The sequence below is a fragment of the Pocillopora damicornis genome, chromosome 9, assembly GCF_964200805.1.
Source record: "Pocillopora damicornis chromosome 9, jaPocDami1.2, whole genome shotgun sequence".
Classification (NCBI taxonomy): Eukaryota; Metazoa; Cnidaria; class Anthozoa; order Scleractinia; family Pocilloporidae; genus Pocillopora; species Pocillopora damicornis.
In genome coordinates, this window is record NC_142678.1 from 23,006,511 (window position 1) to 23,022,152 (window position 15,642).

General features: G+C 39.9%; 1 protein-coding gene across 1 annotated transcript; it reads left to right on the forward strand.

Annotated features, from left to right (window-relative positions):
* Nucleotides 1-463: 463 nt before the first annotated feature.
* Nucleotides 464-15,376, forward strand: LOC113675878 (EGF and laminin G domain-containing protein). Its single transcript, XM_027192477.2, has 7 exons — nucleotides 464-611; nucleotides 4,156-4,345; nucleotides 4,620-5,611; nucleotides 6,934-7,554; nucleotides 7,787-8,235; nucleotides 9,662-9,851; nucleotides 12,760-15,376. The coding sequence occupies exons 1-7, from the start codon at nucleotides 545-547 to the stop codon at nucleotides 13,674-13,676; spliced, it is 3,426 nt and encodes a 1,141-aa protein (XP_027048278.2). The 5' UTR covers nucleotides 464-544; the 3' UTR covers nucleotides 13,677-15,376.
* The last annotated feature ends 266 nt before the right edge of the window (nucleotides 15,377-15,642 follow it).

Sequence of the window (15,642 nt, forward strand, 5' to 3'; positions counted from 1 at the left end):
AGCCAAAAACTGGTTGATGCTAAAAAAAATTCGAGGATTCTCGAACTGCTGCTTGGAGAGATACGGGTCTGTGGTAGGAGGTATCTGCTAAACGTCTAGATTTCCATTCAAGAGTTTCAGCGGAGGTAAGAAAGCCCTCGCAAATTACTCGCCTTGTTTAGGTGCAAGTTTTGCAATGACTACAGTAGCTTCCCTAAGGATATGAGCTGAACACGTTTCTACGTGTAAATCATTACCAGCGACGGTTTTCCGTCACGAGATTCATTCACATCCTTGAACTTTTTAAATGAGGATCACGAGAATGGCCCCTTTCCAAATGACACATTGCGTGACATTTCGTGACCATGCCCCACCTTGTTGTATTCAAATTTTAGTAAGATTCGACCAATCAGAATACGAACTTCTGCGTGGCTCGGCCAATAGCAAACCATATAATTGAATAACCAGGAATGTAAGCAACGAAGCGTCTGTAAATGATCACGTGACTTACCGAGCGTGGTTAGTCTGCATATTGTTTGAATCCACCATCTTGCTCTGTGGAGTTATGATGGGTTTTAGGAGCTTAGCGGCTGGTTTGTGGTTATTCCACTGCTTGTTCGTCGTTTGTGCAAGTGAGTATTGTGTTTGATTTTGGAGCTGAAGCTATTTTCTCTCTCGAAATAGCGCTAAACTGTTGCTCGTATTCTGCCGAAGCGAGAAACAGAAGTAAAGATATTAGTCCCACCTACATTTGTGCCCTAAATTATTCGTGATGTGGTAATTCCGCAGTAATAATCTTCAGTGTGATGCCTTGATTTCTTTTCATCCTCGTGCTACAGAATGTGCGATCTTTTCTGCGTCCCTCTCAATTGTTATTTTACGGAAGTCCATGAGGGCCAGGACCTCTGTGGAATTTGTTCTGATTTTCAAGCGAACAATTCCTAAACTGTTTATGCGAATAAGTTTTGAAAAATTACTGCAATACACGCGTATTAAAGCTTATTGGAAAATTTGGTGTCTGCATTTGTGGTTTATTCTTTGTTTTTGCACAATTTTTGACAAATTTTCTTGTTTTGGTCTCGATTTAAAACGAATTAAGCGATGTTCATGATCTGTAGAATGTTGATATCAGTTCAACTGTTCAAACGTAACTGTTCCCCTTTTAACGTTTCATATTTCAGCGTATCTTTTTAAAATTTATGCTTAAGCGCTGATGTATTTTGCAGGTCTGTTTACACTTGTAATAAGCTCAACTGTCTTTGCGCTTAGGTAATGGACCTCACCAAGCAATTCCGGTTGTTTGGCATTGCTTTGGCGAAGTCGGCTAATGTTTTTATAAAACTTGAGGTATTTTTTCGTTAATTTCATAGGAAGCATTTTTGTACGATGACGGTTTTCTTCAAACTAGAAAATAAAAGTGTTTGCAAAGTCAACCTATAATCGAGCAAACTGCACAGAGTAATGAAGTATACTGAAACTTTCTCTGATAGCATCGAACCAAGTATTTCATTAAACTGGAAAAAATTCTAACTATGGGTTTGTTTATGAGATACAGAGTTTCATTTCAGTTTTTTTGAAAGCTTCCTTGCCTTATGTGTTAACTGCTTCGATTAAATACCCGGTGGTTGACCGATCAAGATACAAATGTTGCTACTTTCAAAGGTGTTATTTCCAACTATATCATTGCTCAGCGATTTGTGCACCTTTTCCGTAATCTGGTTGTTTTCCGGGGTAAAATTCTCCTATCTCGCTATTTTCACCCGTGGCTGTGTTATGAAACCAGAAACAATGAAAACATTGTTACTTTCGCAACGTTTCTATATTCGTGAAGCGCTTTATTCATTTCTGATTTAACTATCAGTGTTGTTCTTTTCTGTGGCAAATTGAATCGGGCAATATGTTGACTAGTTTTCTGCTTTATTTTGTCATGAAAGTTTGACTAAACTGAGAGCACCGATAAAACGTTTGTTGGCGACAGCTTTTTCAGCTATTTATTTCTTGATGGGTGTACAGAGTTTGACTCTGTTCCCAGGAACGTTAATATGCTTTGTAGCTCTCTAAAACACTATTGCATGTATACAAAAATGAAAAACTTGTTTGAATATTTTTTCGCACATGTTATTTCTATCAACATCTGTTAAAATCAACTTTGACAGACGTTCTGAAGATCATTTTAAAATGTTTGTGTATTGAATGTACTCTTGCTCGATAAGATCTTTGACTCACCTGGATGAACAAGAGAAAGCGAAGTTTTCACGCTGAGTAATATGATCCAATTGACGTTTGCAGTTAATGTGTAGGTGTCATAGTTGTTTTATCTTTCTCTCCATTATTTACCTTTGCCTACTTAAAACCATAACTTAAAGAAAATGAATAGTTGTTACCAAAGGAATCAGTTTTACATGTGGCCAAAGTGGAGTCAGCCTAAAAGTCACCCGTATTGCATTTTTCATGATTGAACATGTCTTCTTGTTGTTGCTTGTTTCTGAAATTACTGGTAACAGATCTTTGTGCACACGAAGCCTAGGTGGATTAAATTCATCACATACATGTGTCATCGAGGACAACAATTACTGTAACCTTTGTTGTGGAAGTTTGTGTGATGTAAACTGCTTTAGGTCATGCAATTTATTTAGTTTTCAGATACTTTCACTTTGCAATTTCTCTTTGTAGTTATGTAATGTGCATCTGCATTAATGGTAGTTATTGCTATTGAAATGTTTGTTGTAAAGTTTCAAAATTTCTTTTTTTCTTTTTCTTTTTTTTTTTTTTTTCAAAATTTCCACAAATGAACCATAGAACAGAGGTAGACTCTAATATTGTAGGGATTTCCTTGAAGGCAGGGTACCTTGTGATTTGACAGGCTGTTAAGATGACTTAAGCCTGCTGCTTTCCAAATCTCAGACAGAATTAAGTTCAAATTACCTTTCCATATTTTCTTTATACATGTATGTCTCCTGAAAATTAAACAATAATTTACTTTTCTATTATACACCTCATTTACCATTTTCATCATCATCAGCCAAGAAGGGGTTTCAGCACAGAATGCATCACAAAAAGTAATGTTGTGCTCAAAAGGCTTAGCAATTTTACGAGTTAATGTGCAAGTAACTGGCAAAAGGAGAGGGTTGATCTCTCAAGATTCATCCCGGCACACTTCTCCTTAGAATTTTGATTTGTGTTTGTACAGAATGATTATATATGTACATCCAAACACTGATGACACTATCTAATGAATGGTGAGCAGATGTAAAGATTTAATAAGTTAAAGATTACAATTTGCATATGGAACTAATTTACTTGTTGATGGATGCATCAAATCCAGTTTTAATTAATTATGGAAATGATAACTTTGTGGCTACAGAGGCATGGTACTTTCTGCTCCAAAATACAGGAAAATGCTTTTCTTTAACAGCAGAATATCAAAAGAGTAATTTTTTTGTCTGAGTTCAACTGAGTTATCCACAGCAATTTTCACAATATTCTATTCCAGCCTCTTTGGGACAATTCGTAATGCTTCTTATATAACTGGAAATCCCATGGCTGGGAATTTCAACATTTTCTTATTCTGTGGTATTAAGTTCTGATGTTTTGTCATTCTTTTCCTCTTCTTTGGCCTTACCGCCATTGTTGTTTGGTATCATTAGTTTTATCATTGTTGATAATCTGTTAAGTGTTGGACTAGGTTTAACTTGTGTTCACCACTTAACTTGATTTCTACATACAGTTTCTTTTGGCATGTTTGAAGTTTTTGTCAGTAATTGAAAATGTTATTACCAGTTGGGTCTGAATCTAAGTTGCCATGTAACTGTTAGTTTATATGTTGAAGGTTCAAAATTTTCCTTGGTTTTAATTTAATCCACCAGTTTGAATTGTGCCAGAAGTGGAATGATATTCTCTCAGGTAATCCAAAACCAAAAAAAAACAAGGTGAAAATAATGCAAAATTTCAGAAAAAAAATGGAACAAGAACCCTAGAAGGAATTAAATCCAACATGTACTTGAAGTGTATTTTGTTTGTTTTTTCTTTTAAGTTAAGTTGAGGAATCCTCCCTCTTGAATGATAGGGTTACGTTGTATGTTTAGAGAGAGTTTTGCATTAAGGTGGACAACTGAACAATTTTGCTCTTCACTCGATAGTGAGTATCTAAGCTTATTTGATTTTTGGTTCTATCAGTTGACCGCGAATTCCCTGGTAATGCTTACCTCAAGTATGTCGCTAACGAGAAGCCAATCAACTCTGAGGAAGACATCTTGACTCTTCAGTTTAAGACAGTTGAACCCTCTGGACTGTTGTTCCATACCCAAATGGGTGGTGGTAGTAGTGGAGACTATGTCACAGTTGAGCTCTATGGTGGAAGTTTAAGGTATGTAGCTGTGAAAAGGGATTGTCAGACAATATTAACTGATGGTATTATTACAATGTGCAGTGAAGATGGCAAGCTTTTATATAGTCTGCTGCATGCAAGGAGCTTATTGATAACAATAAGGCATTATATGATAAAAAAGGCAAAGTGTTGTTAACAGTGACATTATTCATGCCTCTGTCCTCCAGTAGATTATTGGAACCTATCCAAGTGCACATAAAATTCAACTTATTGTATAATTTTGTTCACTTTTTTGGTATGTTTTTGTTCACAGGTACAGTGTACGGCTTGGTGGAAGTAATGATGGCAAAGAATTGTTACTGGGCCAAGATCTTAATGATGGAAAACCTCATACTGTAGAAGTGGTACACAAGGAAACTGTCATAAATGTTACGCTAGATCACAAAACATCACAAGAGAAGAGGGGTAAAATTTCCACCAATTATAAAAAGCTTGAGGTAGATGTTGCCATCTATGTTGGAGGAGCACCTAATTTCAAAAGCCTCCAAGGGGTCAAAGCAGAGTTTTACTTTGTGGGTTGTCTTACTGATGTGGAGTTTCGGATCGAGACAGTTACACCTCCACGTGAAATACAATTCCTCAAGGAGGGTGTTGTTGAAAGTGTGAACGTTGATATGAAAAAGGGGTGCTCAACAGTAGCCTTTCAGCCATACACTTTTTCAAAATCAGACTCTGCATTTATTTGTACAATTGACAAGAAGACTGATGTCACTGGAAGCTTTAAGTTCCGAACATATCAGAAGTTTGGAACTCTCCTTAAGCAAGGTGATGAACAGAATGGTTTCACCATAAAGTTTGGAGGAAGTGGTATTACTTTGAGTTTGTTTGTCAAGGGCACAGCGACTGAAGTGACCCTTTCCACTAATGTTAATGAGGCAAAGGTTGACACTGGGAACTGGATTACTATTGAATTTTTTGTCTCTGCCACCAACATCAGGTTGGAAGGTAAAAATAAATTACCAGTCACAAAAACTCCAACTGAACCTGTGGGGAATAATTTCTTCCACTCTGATGTAACAGCTGGTGGTTTCATTGGCTGTATGCGAGACCTTAAAATCAATAATAATGACTTTAAGCCAGTCAAGGGAGTTGACATTGTCAAAAATGTGGAATTTGACAAATGTAACATCACTGATCTTTGTGTCTTTGTCCCCTGCTTGAACAATGCAAAATGCACAACTGATGGAAAGGAGCTGACTTGTAATTGCCCAGGCACTGGCTACAAAGGAGAAGTGTGCCAGTGGGGTAAGTACTTGTAGACTGTTGATTGTATAACAATGTAATGGTAAGATGAGATGGTGTGGTTATGGTGTACTTAAACACCACACCATATCTTATCTAGCAACAAAGTTCTGTTGAACCCTTGGACCTCTAAGAGTGACTAACATCTGATTTCTCTAAGCAAAATTATCACTACTTGGAGAAGCTTTTGATTGTTACACAAAGTCTCCTTGTCAGCACCTTAGGAAATGTATAGAGGACAGTAGGGAGAAGATGAATATTGATGTTTGGGTGTTAAGGGTTTCAGTCATGGTTATGATGTATGTCCATAAATTAGAGAATTTTTCTTTCATTTTTGGTATGGGTTTTCAGACAGAGGCTTTGCTCTTTTGTTTGTCACTACCAAATATTTGTTAAGTATGTATGGCAAATTGTCAGAGTGTAAAATGCCGAAGCTCATTAGTTACTTTGCTAGACTTAAGCTGGGACGTTGTCTTTTGTTCTTGGATATGACATTTAACTCTCCCCACCCAAGGATGTTCATTCAATCCTGTATGTCCCAAGATCCAAATAGCATTTCTCCCTACTGGCTGCCATACATTTTCTTGTGAATCACACAATGGAATTTGGTGTTATGGCAACAGAACACCCCTCTGGCTGACTGTAACTAGTCTGTTCTCATTGCTTGCTGGCAATATGACATATTGGAATTGTAAGGAGAAGTTACAAGTTAATCGCTTTTGGGGGTTAGAGGTTTAAATGATTACTTGCTGACTGTCAGGGGAACTTGACTGAACGCTGTTTTAATGCTGTGATTTACACAACACTGATAAGCTGTTATTGGATGAGGATGAGCATGACATCATGAATTACTAATGCAGAGGTCTGAGTTATTATCTGCCTTTGCTGAAGGCTGAGGCTGGTAACACAGACAAGAGGTTTGATAATTTTTGATATCATCTGAAAACTAAATATTTGTTTTCTCACACATTCTTTAAATGATCTTCAAAAATAGACACTTCTCTGAGTTTGCAAAAGTTTGACGACATGGGCACAGACAAGGGGCTGGGAAACTAAGCAGACTTTGTAATGCCAAACCCAATATCTGTTGTGGATATTAGGTTATCTAGTCAACTTTACATGCTAATGTCTATAGACTGTATGCTCTTGACCAATAAGGGTTTTCATAAGAAGTCTAATGTGTAGTAAGGGAACTAGTAGATTATTGACTTTGAGTATGTGAAACTTGTAGAGTAACCTTCTGTAGCTTGCTGTATACAATGTATTGTATAGATATTTTTACCTTTGTTTTGACCAAATTTATTATGCATATGTTCTCCCCACAGCTGAGTATGCGGAAAATTGTGAGGCTCATAAAAGGCGACTCATTAATCTAGGTGGAAATCCCACTAATAGTAAATATACAGTTGATGTGGATGGGCCAGGTCCATTGGTGTCTGTAAGGCTGTTCTGTAACATGACAGCCAATCCAGCAGTCACAGTAATCGAAACTGACAAAGCAGGGGGGAAGATTATCACCACTGGTGATAAAGGCACTCCAACCCAGCCTTATACTGAAGACATAAAGTATGTTCCTAATTTAAAAACAGCAAAAGCCTTAGCTAGGAATAGTGAAGCATGCAAGCAGTACATTGACTTTGGATGCAAAGGTGCTAGACTCCTCAATGCTGGTGGGAAAGACAAAACAGGCTATTGGGTTGCTAGTAATGGACTTTTCAAGTATTACTGGGGAGGTGCCCCACCCAGTATGGAATCCTGTGCTTGTGGAGTGAATAAGACCTGTTCAGACAAAAGTAAGATGTGCAACTGTGATGCAAGAGACAATGTTTGGAGGAGAGATCATGGGTGGTTAACTTCTACATCTGACCTGCCTGTAACACAAGTGGTTTTTTCTGATGTGAAGGAAGGGGAGGCAAATTTTTCCGTTAAGGCTCTATACTGCACAGGTGAGATGTGAATCTTTTTAGATGTGTATTCACTGTAAATAAACCTACTATTCCAAATTAACACATAGCTTCCAAACCCCAGCCTAAACAGTACCACTAGCTTATAGAGTAGTTGTAACTTAGACTAGTGAATGCATAGTATTTTCTGGGGGGAAGGGGATGTTGAAGCTTCTAATTGAATGGCACTGTAGTCTTTCAAACATTTCACATCTTTGTTGTTATTTTTGTGAAGGAAAAACCCAAAATACAGCAACAATCATTGACGCAGATGGTGTGATAAAGCTTGATAAGTGGTCCCCACCTTCTCATGGGATCATTTCTCTGTTGTTTAAAACACCTTATGCCAAGGGAACAATACTGTACAACGGTGATAACACCAAAGATTATTTCCAGTTGGAAATTGTCAATGAAACCAGCATCAGGCTGAACTACAATATCGGCAATGGAGTTGAGAAAATAGAATTGTCTCTGGGAAATGACAAGAAACTAAATGATCGTGAGTGGCACACAGTAACCGTTTATCACAACATGTTACAATTTGGACTGAAGTTGGATGAAGAAGAAAAAGTGAAAAAGAACCCTGTGCTCTTAGAGAAAGACTTAAACATGGATGATAAGCTCAATATTGGAACAAACCCCAGAGATGTTACAGCAGGATTTGTGGGCTGCATTCGTAGACTGGTAAGCAATTACTGTAACATAAATACCTGTATCTTTCACTTTATCAACTTTGCTACTCTTCCAGGTTATCACTCTTTAGAGACTTAGTTGGTTGTCTCCTATAAGTTAACACTGATAATGGCTTGTAGCAGCTTTTGAGGAGTTTATATTTCTCAGCATTTGCACTTTGGAGGAGACAGCTTTTCGAATTTACTTTGGTGGTGTACTCACCTTAACCTTAAACTCCCAGATCAAATTTGTAATTCTTCCAGTACTGTTAACCATACAATTCTTATAATGTTACTTCGGAGAATTCAGTATTAGATCAACTAATTATCCCCAAAGTGATCTTTTCTTTATTCTCATCACTTATCTGCTTGATATTGTATTGATATTGTTGGGAGAAATTTTGTCTTGGTCACTAATGGGAGTTAAAGGGTTAACTCTGTACAACCTTGCATTGGTATTCATATTCTCTACAGTGTTCTCTCTACATTTCCCATGGTACTGACAAGAGAGTTTATCTAGTAATCAGGAGCTTCTTAAATTGGTGATCATTTCCTTCATTCTCATGACTTTCTAATTGATTGAAGGATGATATTGTGAGGAGAACTTAGAAGCAAATCACACTAAGGGGTTAAAGGATCAGTCAACTGATGGCTGGTAACCAGAATTTTTCAGTACTTAAGTTACATTTACATGCACAACTAACAGAATAAGAGATTTTGTCATTTTCTGTGCAGCAAAACCTGTAATCAGTAAGCATCCAGGGATCTTGTGTGCGATTCTCTTATGGTAGACCATTGCTCTTATTGTTAGTCTGTCTTTTTCTTACAGAAAATAAGGGGGGAAATGTCAGGAGCTTGCTATGTACATAGGCCCTGATAAACAATTCTGCTTGTTTTCATTTTCATAAGCAACCAATTTCAAACTTTGGGTTTCTAGAATTTTAGATCGCAAGTACAAGATTTCTATTGCGTGGCAGTTGAGTAGGGCCTTGTGTTCATTGATTCATCATGCGATGGAAGTCTCGAACTCCTAATCTAATTGTTTTGTATAAATCTACCAAGCTTTTATGAAAAAGTAAGGTGAAGATAAGCTCACAAATGTATGCTTAAATTGATTCAAATTTTCAAAGAATCAGTTCACCTTATGTCCTACTCCCTTAACTTCTCATATATCTCAAAATAGATAGCAAGTAGCATAGCCAATCAGATTGCAGTGTTATAGAGTGCTTGTAGGTTGGTGCTACATGTAAATTAGGTTCATATGTGATAAGTTTAGCAATTTTGGAATCTTTGTGAGTGTAAAAAGTTGATGAATTTTGGGGCTTATGCTGAAATGTAAACAGTTGTATTCAAAGGTGTAGCATTATGAACCTGGTAGTTATAGTTGAATTTCAAGGAAATCAACACTCCTCTTCAGGGCATTGTTATTTTTTTCACAGACCATTAATGGTGAATTGATCGACTTGGAGGGATTAGCAAACTCCAAAGAATTCAGCTACGTGAAAGGTGGTTGTGGTGCAGCATGTGACAAAGATCATTGCAAACTTGGCAGTAAATGTGTGGATAACTATAATGTATATAAATGTGACTGCAGTTTAACTCCTTTCTATGGATACTTCTGTTCTCTGGGTGAGTCTGTGTTACACGTAAATCAGTAAGTTAAGGTAGTTTCCTTGAGAAGAGTAGTGTCCAGATTTTTTTTTGCTTATATTATTCTTCCCTGGTTTTGTAATCATTGCGAAGCTTCTTTCAGCCACCTCTCCTGTCAGCAACTGTTTCTTTTCAGCCACCTCTCCTTTCAGCCACCTCTCCTGTCAGCTGCCCAACCCATCAGCCACCTCCCCTTTCAGCCACCTCTCTTTTCAGCCACCTCTCCTTTCAACAACCTCTCCTTTCAGTCATGTCTTCTTTTAGCCACCTCCCTTTTCAGCCATCTCTCCTGTCAGCCACCTACCCCATCAGCCATCTCTCCTGTCAGCCACATATCCCATCAGCCACCTCCCCTTTCAGCCACCTCTCTTTTCAGCCACCTCTCCTTTCAGCAACCTCTCCTTTTAGCCACTTCTCTTTTCAGCCACCTCTCCTTTCAGCAACCTCTCCTTTCAGCCACTTCTCTTTTCAGCCACCTCTCCTTTCAGCAACCTCTCCTTTTAGCCACTTCTCTTTTCAGCCACTTCTCTTTTCAGCCATCTCTCCTTTCAGCAACCTCTCCTTTCAGCCACTTCTCCTTTCAGCCACCTATCCTTTCAGCAACCTCTCCTTTCAGCAACCTCTCCTTTTAGCCACGTCTCCTTTCAGCAACCTCTCCTTTCAGCCACTTCTCTTTTCAGCCACCTCTCCTTTCAGCAACCTCTCCTTTTAGCCACCTCTCCTTTCAGCAACCTCTCCTTTTAGCCACTTCTCTTTTCAGCCACCTCTCCTTTCAGCAACCTCTCCTTTTAGCCACTTCTCTTTTCAGCCACCTCTCCTTTCAGCAACCTCTCCTTTTAGCCACTTCTCTTTTCAGCCACCTCTCCTTTCAGCAACCTCTCCTTTCAGCCACTTCTCTTTTCAGCCACCTCTCCTTTCAGCAACCTCTCCTTTTAGCCACTTCTCTTTTCAGCCACCTCCCCTTTCAGCCACTTCTCTTTTCAGCCACCTCTCCTTTCAGCAACCTCTCCTTTTAGCCACTTCTCTTTTCAGCCACCTCTCCTTTCAGCCACCTCTCCTGTCAGCCACCTATCCCATCAGCCACCTCCCCTTTCAGCCACCTCTCTTTTCAACCACCTCTCCTTTCAGTCATGTCTCCTTTTAGCCACCTCTCCTTTCAGCAACCTCTCCTTTCAGCCATGTCTCCTTTTAGCCACCTCTCCTGTCAGCCACCTCTCTTTTCAGCCACCTCTCCTTTCAGCAACCTCTCCTTTCAGCCATGTCTCCTTTTAGCCACCTCTCCTGTCAGCCACCTCTCTTTTCAGCCAGCTCTCCTTTCAGCCTCCTCTCCTGTCAGCCACCTTTTCTTTTCAGCCACCTCTCCCTTCAGCCACTTCTCCTTTCAGCCAGCTCTCCTGTCAGCCACCTTTTCTTTTCAGCCACCTCTCCTTTCAGCAACCTCTCCTTTTAGCCACTTCTCTTTTCAGCCACCTCTCCTTTCAGCAACCTCTCCTTTCAGCCACTTCTCTTTTCAGCCACCTCTCCTTTCAGCAACCTCTCCTTTTAGCCACTTCTCTTTTCAGCCACCTCCCCTTTCAGCCACTTCTCTTTTCAGCCACCTCTCCTTTCAGCAACCTCTCCTTTTAGCCACTTCTCTTTTCAGCCACCTCTCCTTTCAGCCACCTCTCCTGTCAGCCACCTATCCCATCAGCCACCTCCCCTTTCAGCCACCTCTCTTTTCAGCCACCTCTCCTTTCAGTCATGTCTCCTTTTAGCCACCTCTCCTTTCAGCAACCTCTCCTTTCAGCCATGTCTCCTTTTAGCCACCTCTCCTGTCAGCCACCTCTCTTTTCAGCCACCTCTCCTTTCAGCAACCTCTCCTTTCAGCCATGTCTCCTTTTAGCCACCTCTCCTGTCAGCCACCTCTCTTTTCAGCCAGCTCTCCTTTCAGCCTCCTCTCCTGTCAGCCACCTTTTCTTTTCAGCCACCTCTCCCTTCAGCCACTTCTCCTTTCAGCCAGCTCTCCTGTCAGCCACCTTTTCTTTTTAGCCACCTCTCCCTTCAGCCACTTCTCCTTTCAGCCACTTCTCCTGTCAGCCACCTTTTCTTTTCAGCCACCTCTCCCTTCAGCCACTTCTCCCTTCAGCCACTTCTCCCTTCAGCCACTTCTCCCTTCAGCCACTTCTCCTTTCAGCCAGCTCTCCTTTCAGCCACTTCCTCTGTCAGCCACCTTTTCTTTTCAGCCACCTGTCCTTTCAGATTTACATGTTGGGTTCAGGGGAAAGGTACTTCATTTTGATAGCATCTTTATCCCCTTCAGTACACAAACCTTTTTCTGTCCATGAGTACCAGGGACCAGCAATAGATCAGTATTCAATCCAGGGAAGGGAAGGGGTGTGACATTAGTCCTTGCCTAATGCTATCTTCAGGGTTCTTTGTCAGCTGACAAACCAGTTCCTTTGATTTTCACTCCTCCGTCTCGTCTTACAGTACAACACATTGATTAATGTTATATAAACTGAAAGGTAATAATCAGACCAGATGTTCTTCCCTGAGGATTAATTTTATACTTTACTTAAATCTTGCCTTTATTTTGCTTGTCATAACCTTGCAAACCAACTGGTACATTGCTTTACATGTATAGAATGTGTAAAGTAGAATTCTAAGTCCTTAAATGTCCAAATATTTGGATAGTTAACATGCTCCCAGAGCTTTCCCTCCCCTCCCCTCCCCTCCCCCCTTTCCTGGTGTTGGTACCCGAATTTGAGACACACTCTTTGTGGGCCTCGCCATACACACACATACACACCACCCCCCCCCCCCCCCTTCCTAGTAAAACGTTTACCACATAGGTTTTGCTATGCTTTTTGTTGTTACAAGCAATGTCTTTTCCTGCTGTTGTGTTTAGATTATGGCGCATCGTTTGCTGAACAAGAAAGCGAGATAACATACACATACCCTACCCCTGAGAATGTCCCCGGCGTAGACATAGTTCTTGGCTTCAAAGCGAATTCCAAAGACAAATGCGGAGGGGACTTACTTAAGATCACCAGTAAGGGCACTCAAGATTTCTTTCTGTTTTCAATCAACTCGAAAAAGAATCTCGTGTTTTCCTTCGAATCCACCTCGTCGGGTGATGGTGAATTTGAGATAAGCCCCTCCAAAAACGATGACTTCTGTGATGGAAATAGACACACGTTTTCATTTGTTCGCCGAAACGAGAAACTTAATTTCACCGTTGATGGAAAGGACACACAAGAGAAGAAAAACGACCGGTTAAGAAACCCTTTCCCCCGTATGGAGAAGATTATCGTTGGAAAGCAAGGTGATACTGGTTTTAAGGGCTGCCTCACGGGTGTCAAAGTGACGCCGTTTAGTTTTGACAAGTCGCATCCAACAATAAGTCCAATCAAGGATTATGTTTACGATGGGAAAACCAAGAATTACAAGGCCTCTGGTATCAGTGGAGATAGTAAAGAGAAGTGTGGCGAGGAGCCGGAGGTGCCTGAAAACCCACCCACCCCGCGAGATCCGGGCAGTTCCGGTGGCTCTGTCCAGTCAACAAATCCTTATGACCCGACTTCTGGAAGACGTACTGATGATGACAACAAGACAGCCATCATAGTGATCGTAGTGCTCATCTTGGTGCTGCTGTTGGTGGTTTTATTGATTGTTATATACTGGTACTGGGCAAGACATAAGGGGGAGTATCACACGCACGAAGACGACGAAGAGCTCAAAAGCACGGATCCGTACATTGACATGACCACCACCCGGAAACCCATGGAGGAGGACGTGGAGAAGAAGAAAGAGTGGTTCATCTAAAGGTGGTCTACATTGTTTAGACGAGTTTCTATTTCAGTCTACAGCAATCATTCATGTCTTTAGTCGGCCGTGGAGCGCTGAAGAATCGTGCCAGTCAGTGCTGTGCATGACTGATCTTTTAGCTAAGTAAACCATTTCTAATTTCCATGTAAATCACGCTAGATTTCATCAGTTCATAGATGATCTTCTCCCTTAACGTGAGATAAACTCGCACGAGGGGTTTTGTATTTGGTACTCCGTGAACACCACTCGCATACTTTGCGTGTGGCCTAGAATTAATGGCATCTGAACTACTTTAATCGAAGATTTTTTTTACAGCATGAAATGAAAGTTGTTGTTTGTTTTCGAGGCGAGTTGATGAGCATAATCTGTTTTATTGGCAGTATATTTTACTATTTTATTGAATCATAAAACTTGATGTATCAAATTTTTAGGTGTTATGTGTCATATGCAATTGTCTAGCATAGAGAAAGCTAATGTAACTTCCAGCCTTTGCCTTTCTGGGTGACATTATTCCATCGAGACGCCATAATGTAAAAGAGTTTGTACCCAAGGCATTCGCGGTTTTGGAGTAGTTTGTCCAATTTCCGGCTCAGCGCTCAGGCAGAAAACCACGTTGCATTGCATCATTATAAATTTACGATTTTTTTCGTGAGACTTAAAATTTTCAAAATGGACTCGCGCTTGAGCAAATTGTCGCTCCAAAAGAGTAGTGTAAGAAATGTGTGATTGATCGAGCTTTTATCGGTTTCATTTAATCGAAGTATGTTTCTGTTGATTTTGCTTGAGTTTTTTTTAGCCTTTACTTTTGGAGTAATGAAACCAGGCTTCTTTACTTGGCATCAAAATTAAATCAAACTTTTCAGAATGAGGCGTTTCAACGCTTAATATGGAATTCAAGGTTTTGCGCGTTTTTTTTCAAAGTTTGACGTATGCAAGTATTTATCAGGTATCGAGGTAAAAATTTTCTTAAGTTGTCTTCGTACAATATCATATGGAATTAAATAAAAATTTTAAAACTCTTCACCTCGGTGAATAGATACTTTTCTTTGTAAACTTGCCAGTATAAGGAAATTTAGGGTTCCAATCTATGTAGATTGAATGTATATGTAAAGACTCTTCGAATTTTCGAATCAGCAAGTACTAAATGTAGTTTAATAGAAGCTCAAGTAGATCTGTAATTTTTAGGGAATTGTTGTGCTAAGGCCAAAGCAAGGGTTCCGTGTTTGCGCTTTATCAGTTGGTCGAATTCAGCACGAACTGGAGTTGCCCTTGGATGATTTTCGAAAAACTATCGCTGATGATCAACCGTATTTTTTCGAACATCGTCTGTTGTTAACTCTGTCACAAATTTGAGGACAATTTCCTAGAGGGACTGTTGCAGAGATCTCGTCGAAGGGTGTTTTTGCAGAGGGAAAAGATTAACTGCTCTATGTGGGAGAAATATTTTCATAATTTGTACCTTTTTATCGTTAATTACCGACCTAAGTTTATGGGGTACGAAAGAGACCCTTGGGGGACCAATAGAGTGCTTAAATCCTGTGCGATCTCAGTTTGAAGTAATTAGCGCTGTCCTCTGACTTGGTTTCTTGTGGTGGGTTCACGGACAGACTTGTTTTGGTCTTAAAGTGGAAGTCTTTTTTTTTTTTTTTTTTACCTCTAATCAGCTGCAAATCGCAAATAAAGCTTTTAAACAAAAATAGGCTTTGATTTGAGCGTTTGCATTTTTGTCTGCCGGTTTCTCCATGCCCATAGCCGTCACTTCGAGAGATTTTTGTCCCATAATTCCCCTTTTTGTTGTTGAATGTCTGGGAAATGACAGTTGTAGATTAGTAGCACCACATTTAATGGCCAGGGAAGCAGACAGAAAGCGAAAAGAATCCCCATTCCATTTGTATTAGAGTCCTCACCTTAACAGATTTTTACCTTCCTTTAATCACTTATAACCAGTCACACAGCTCCCCGC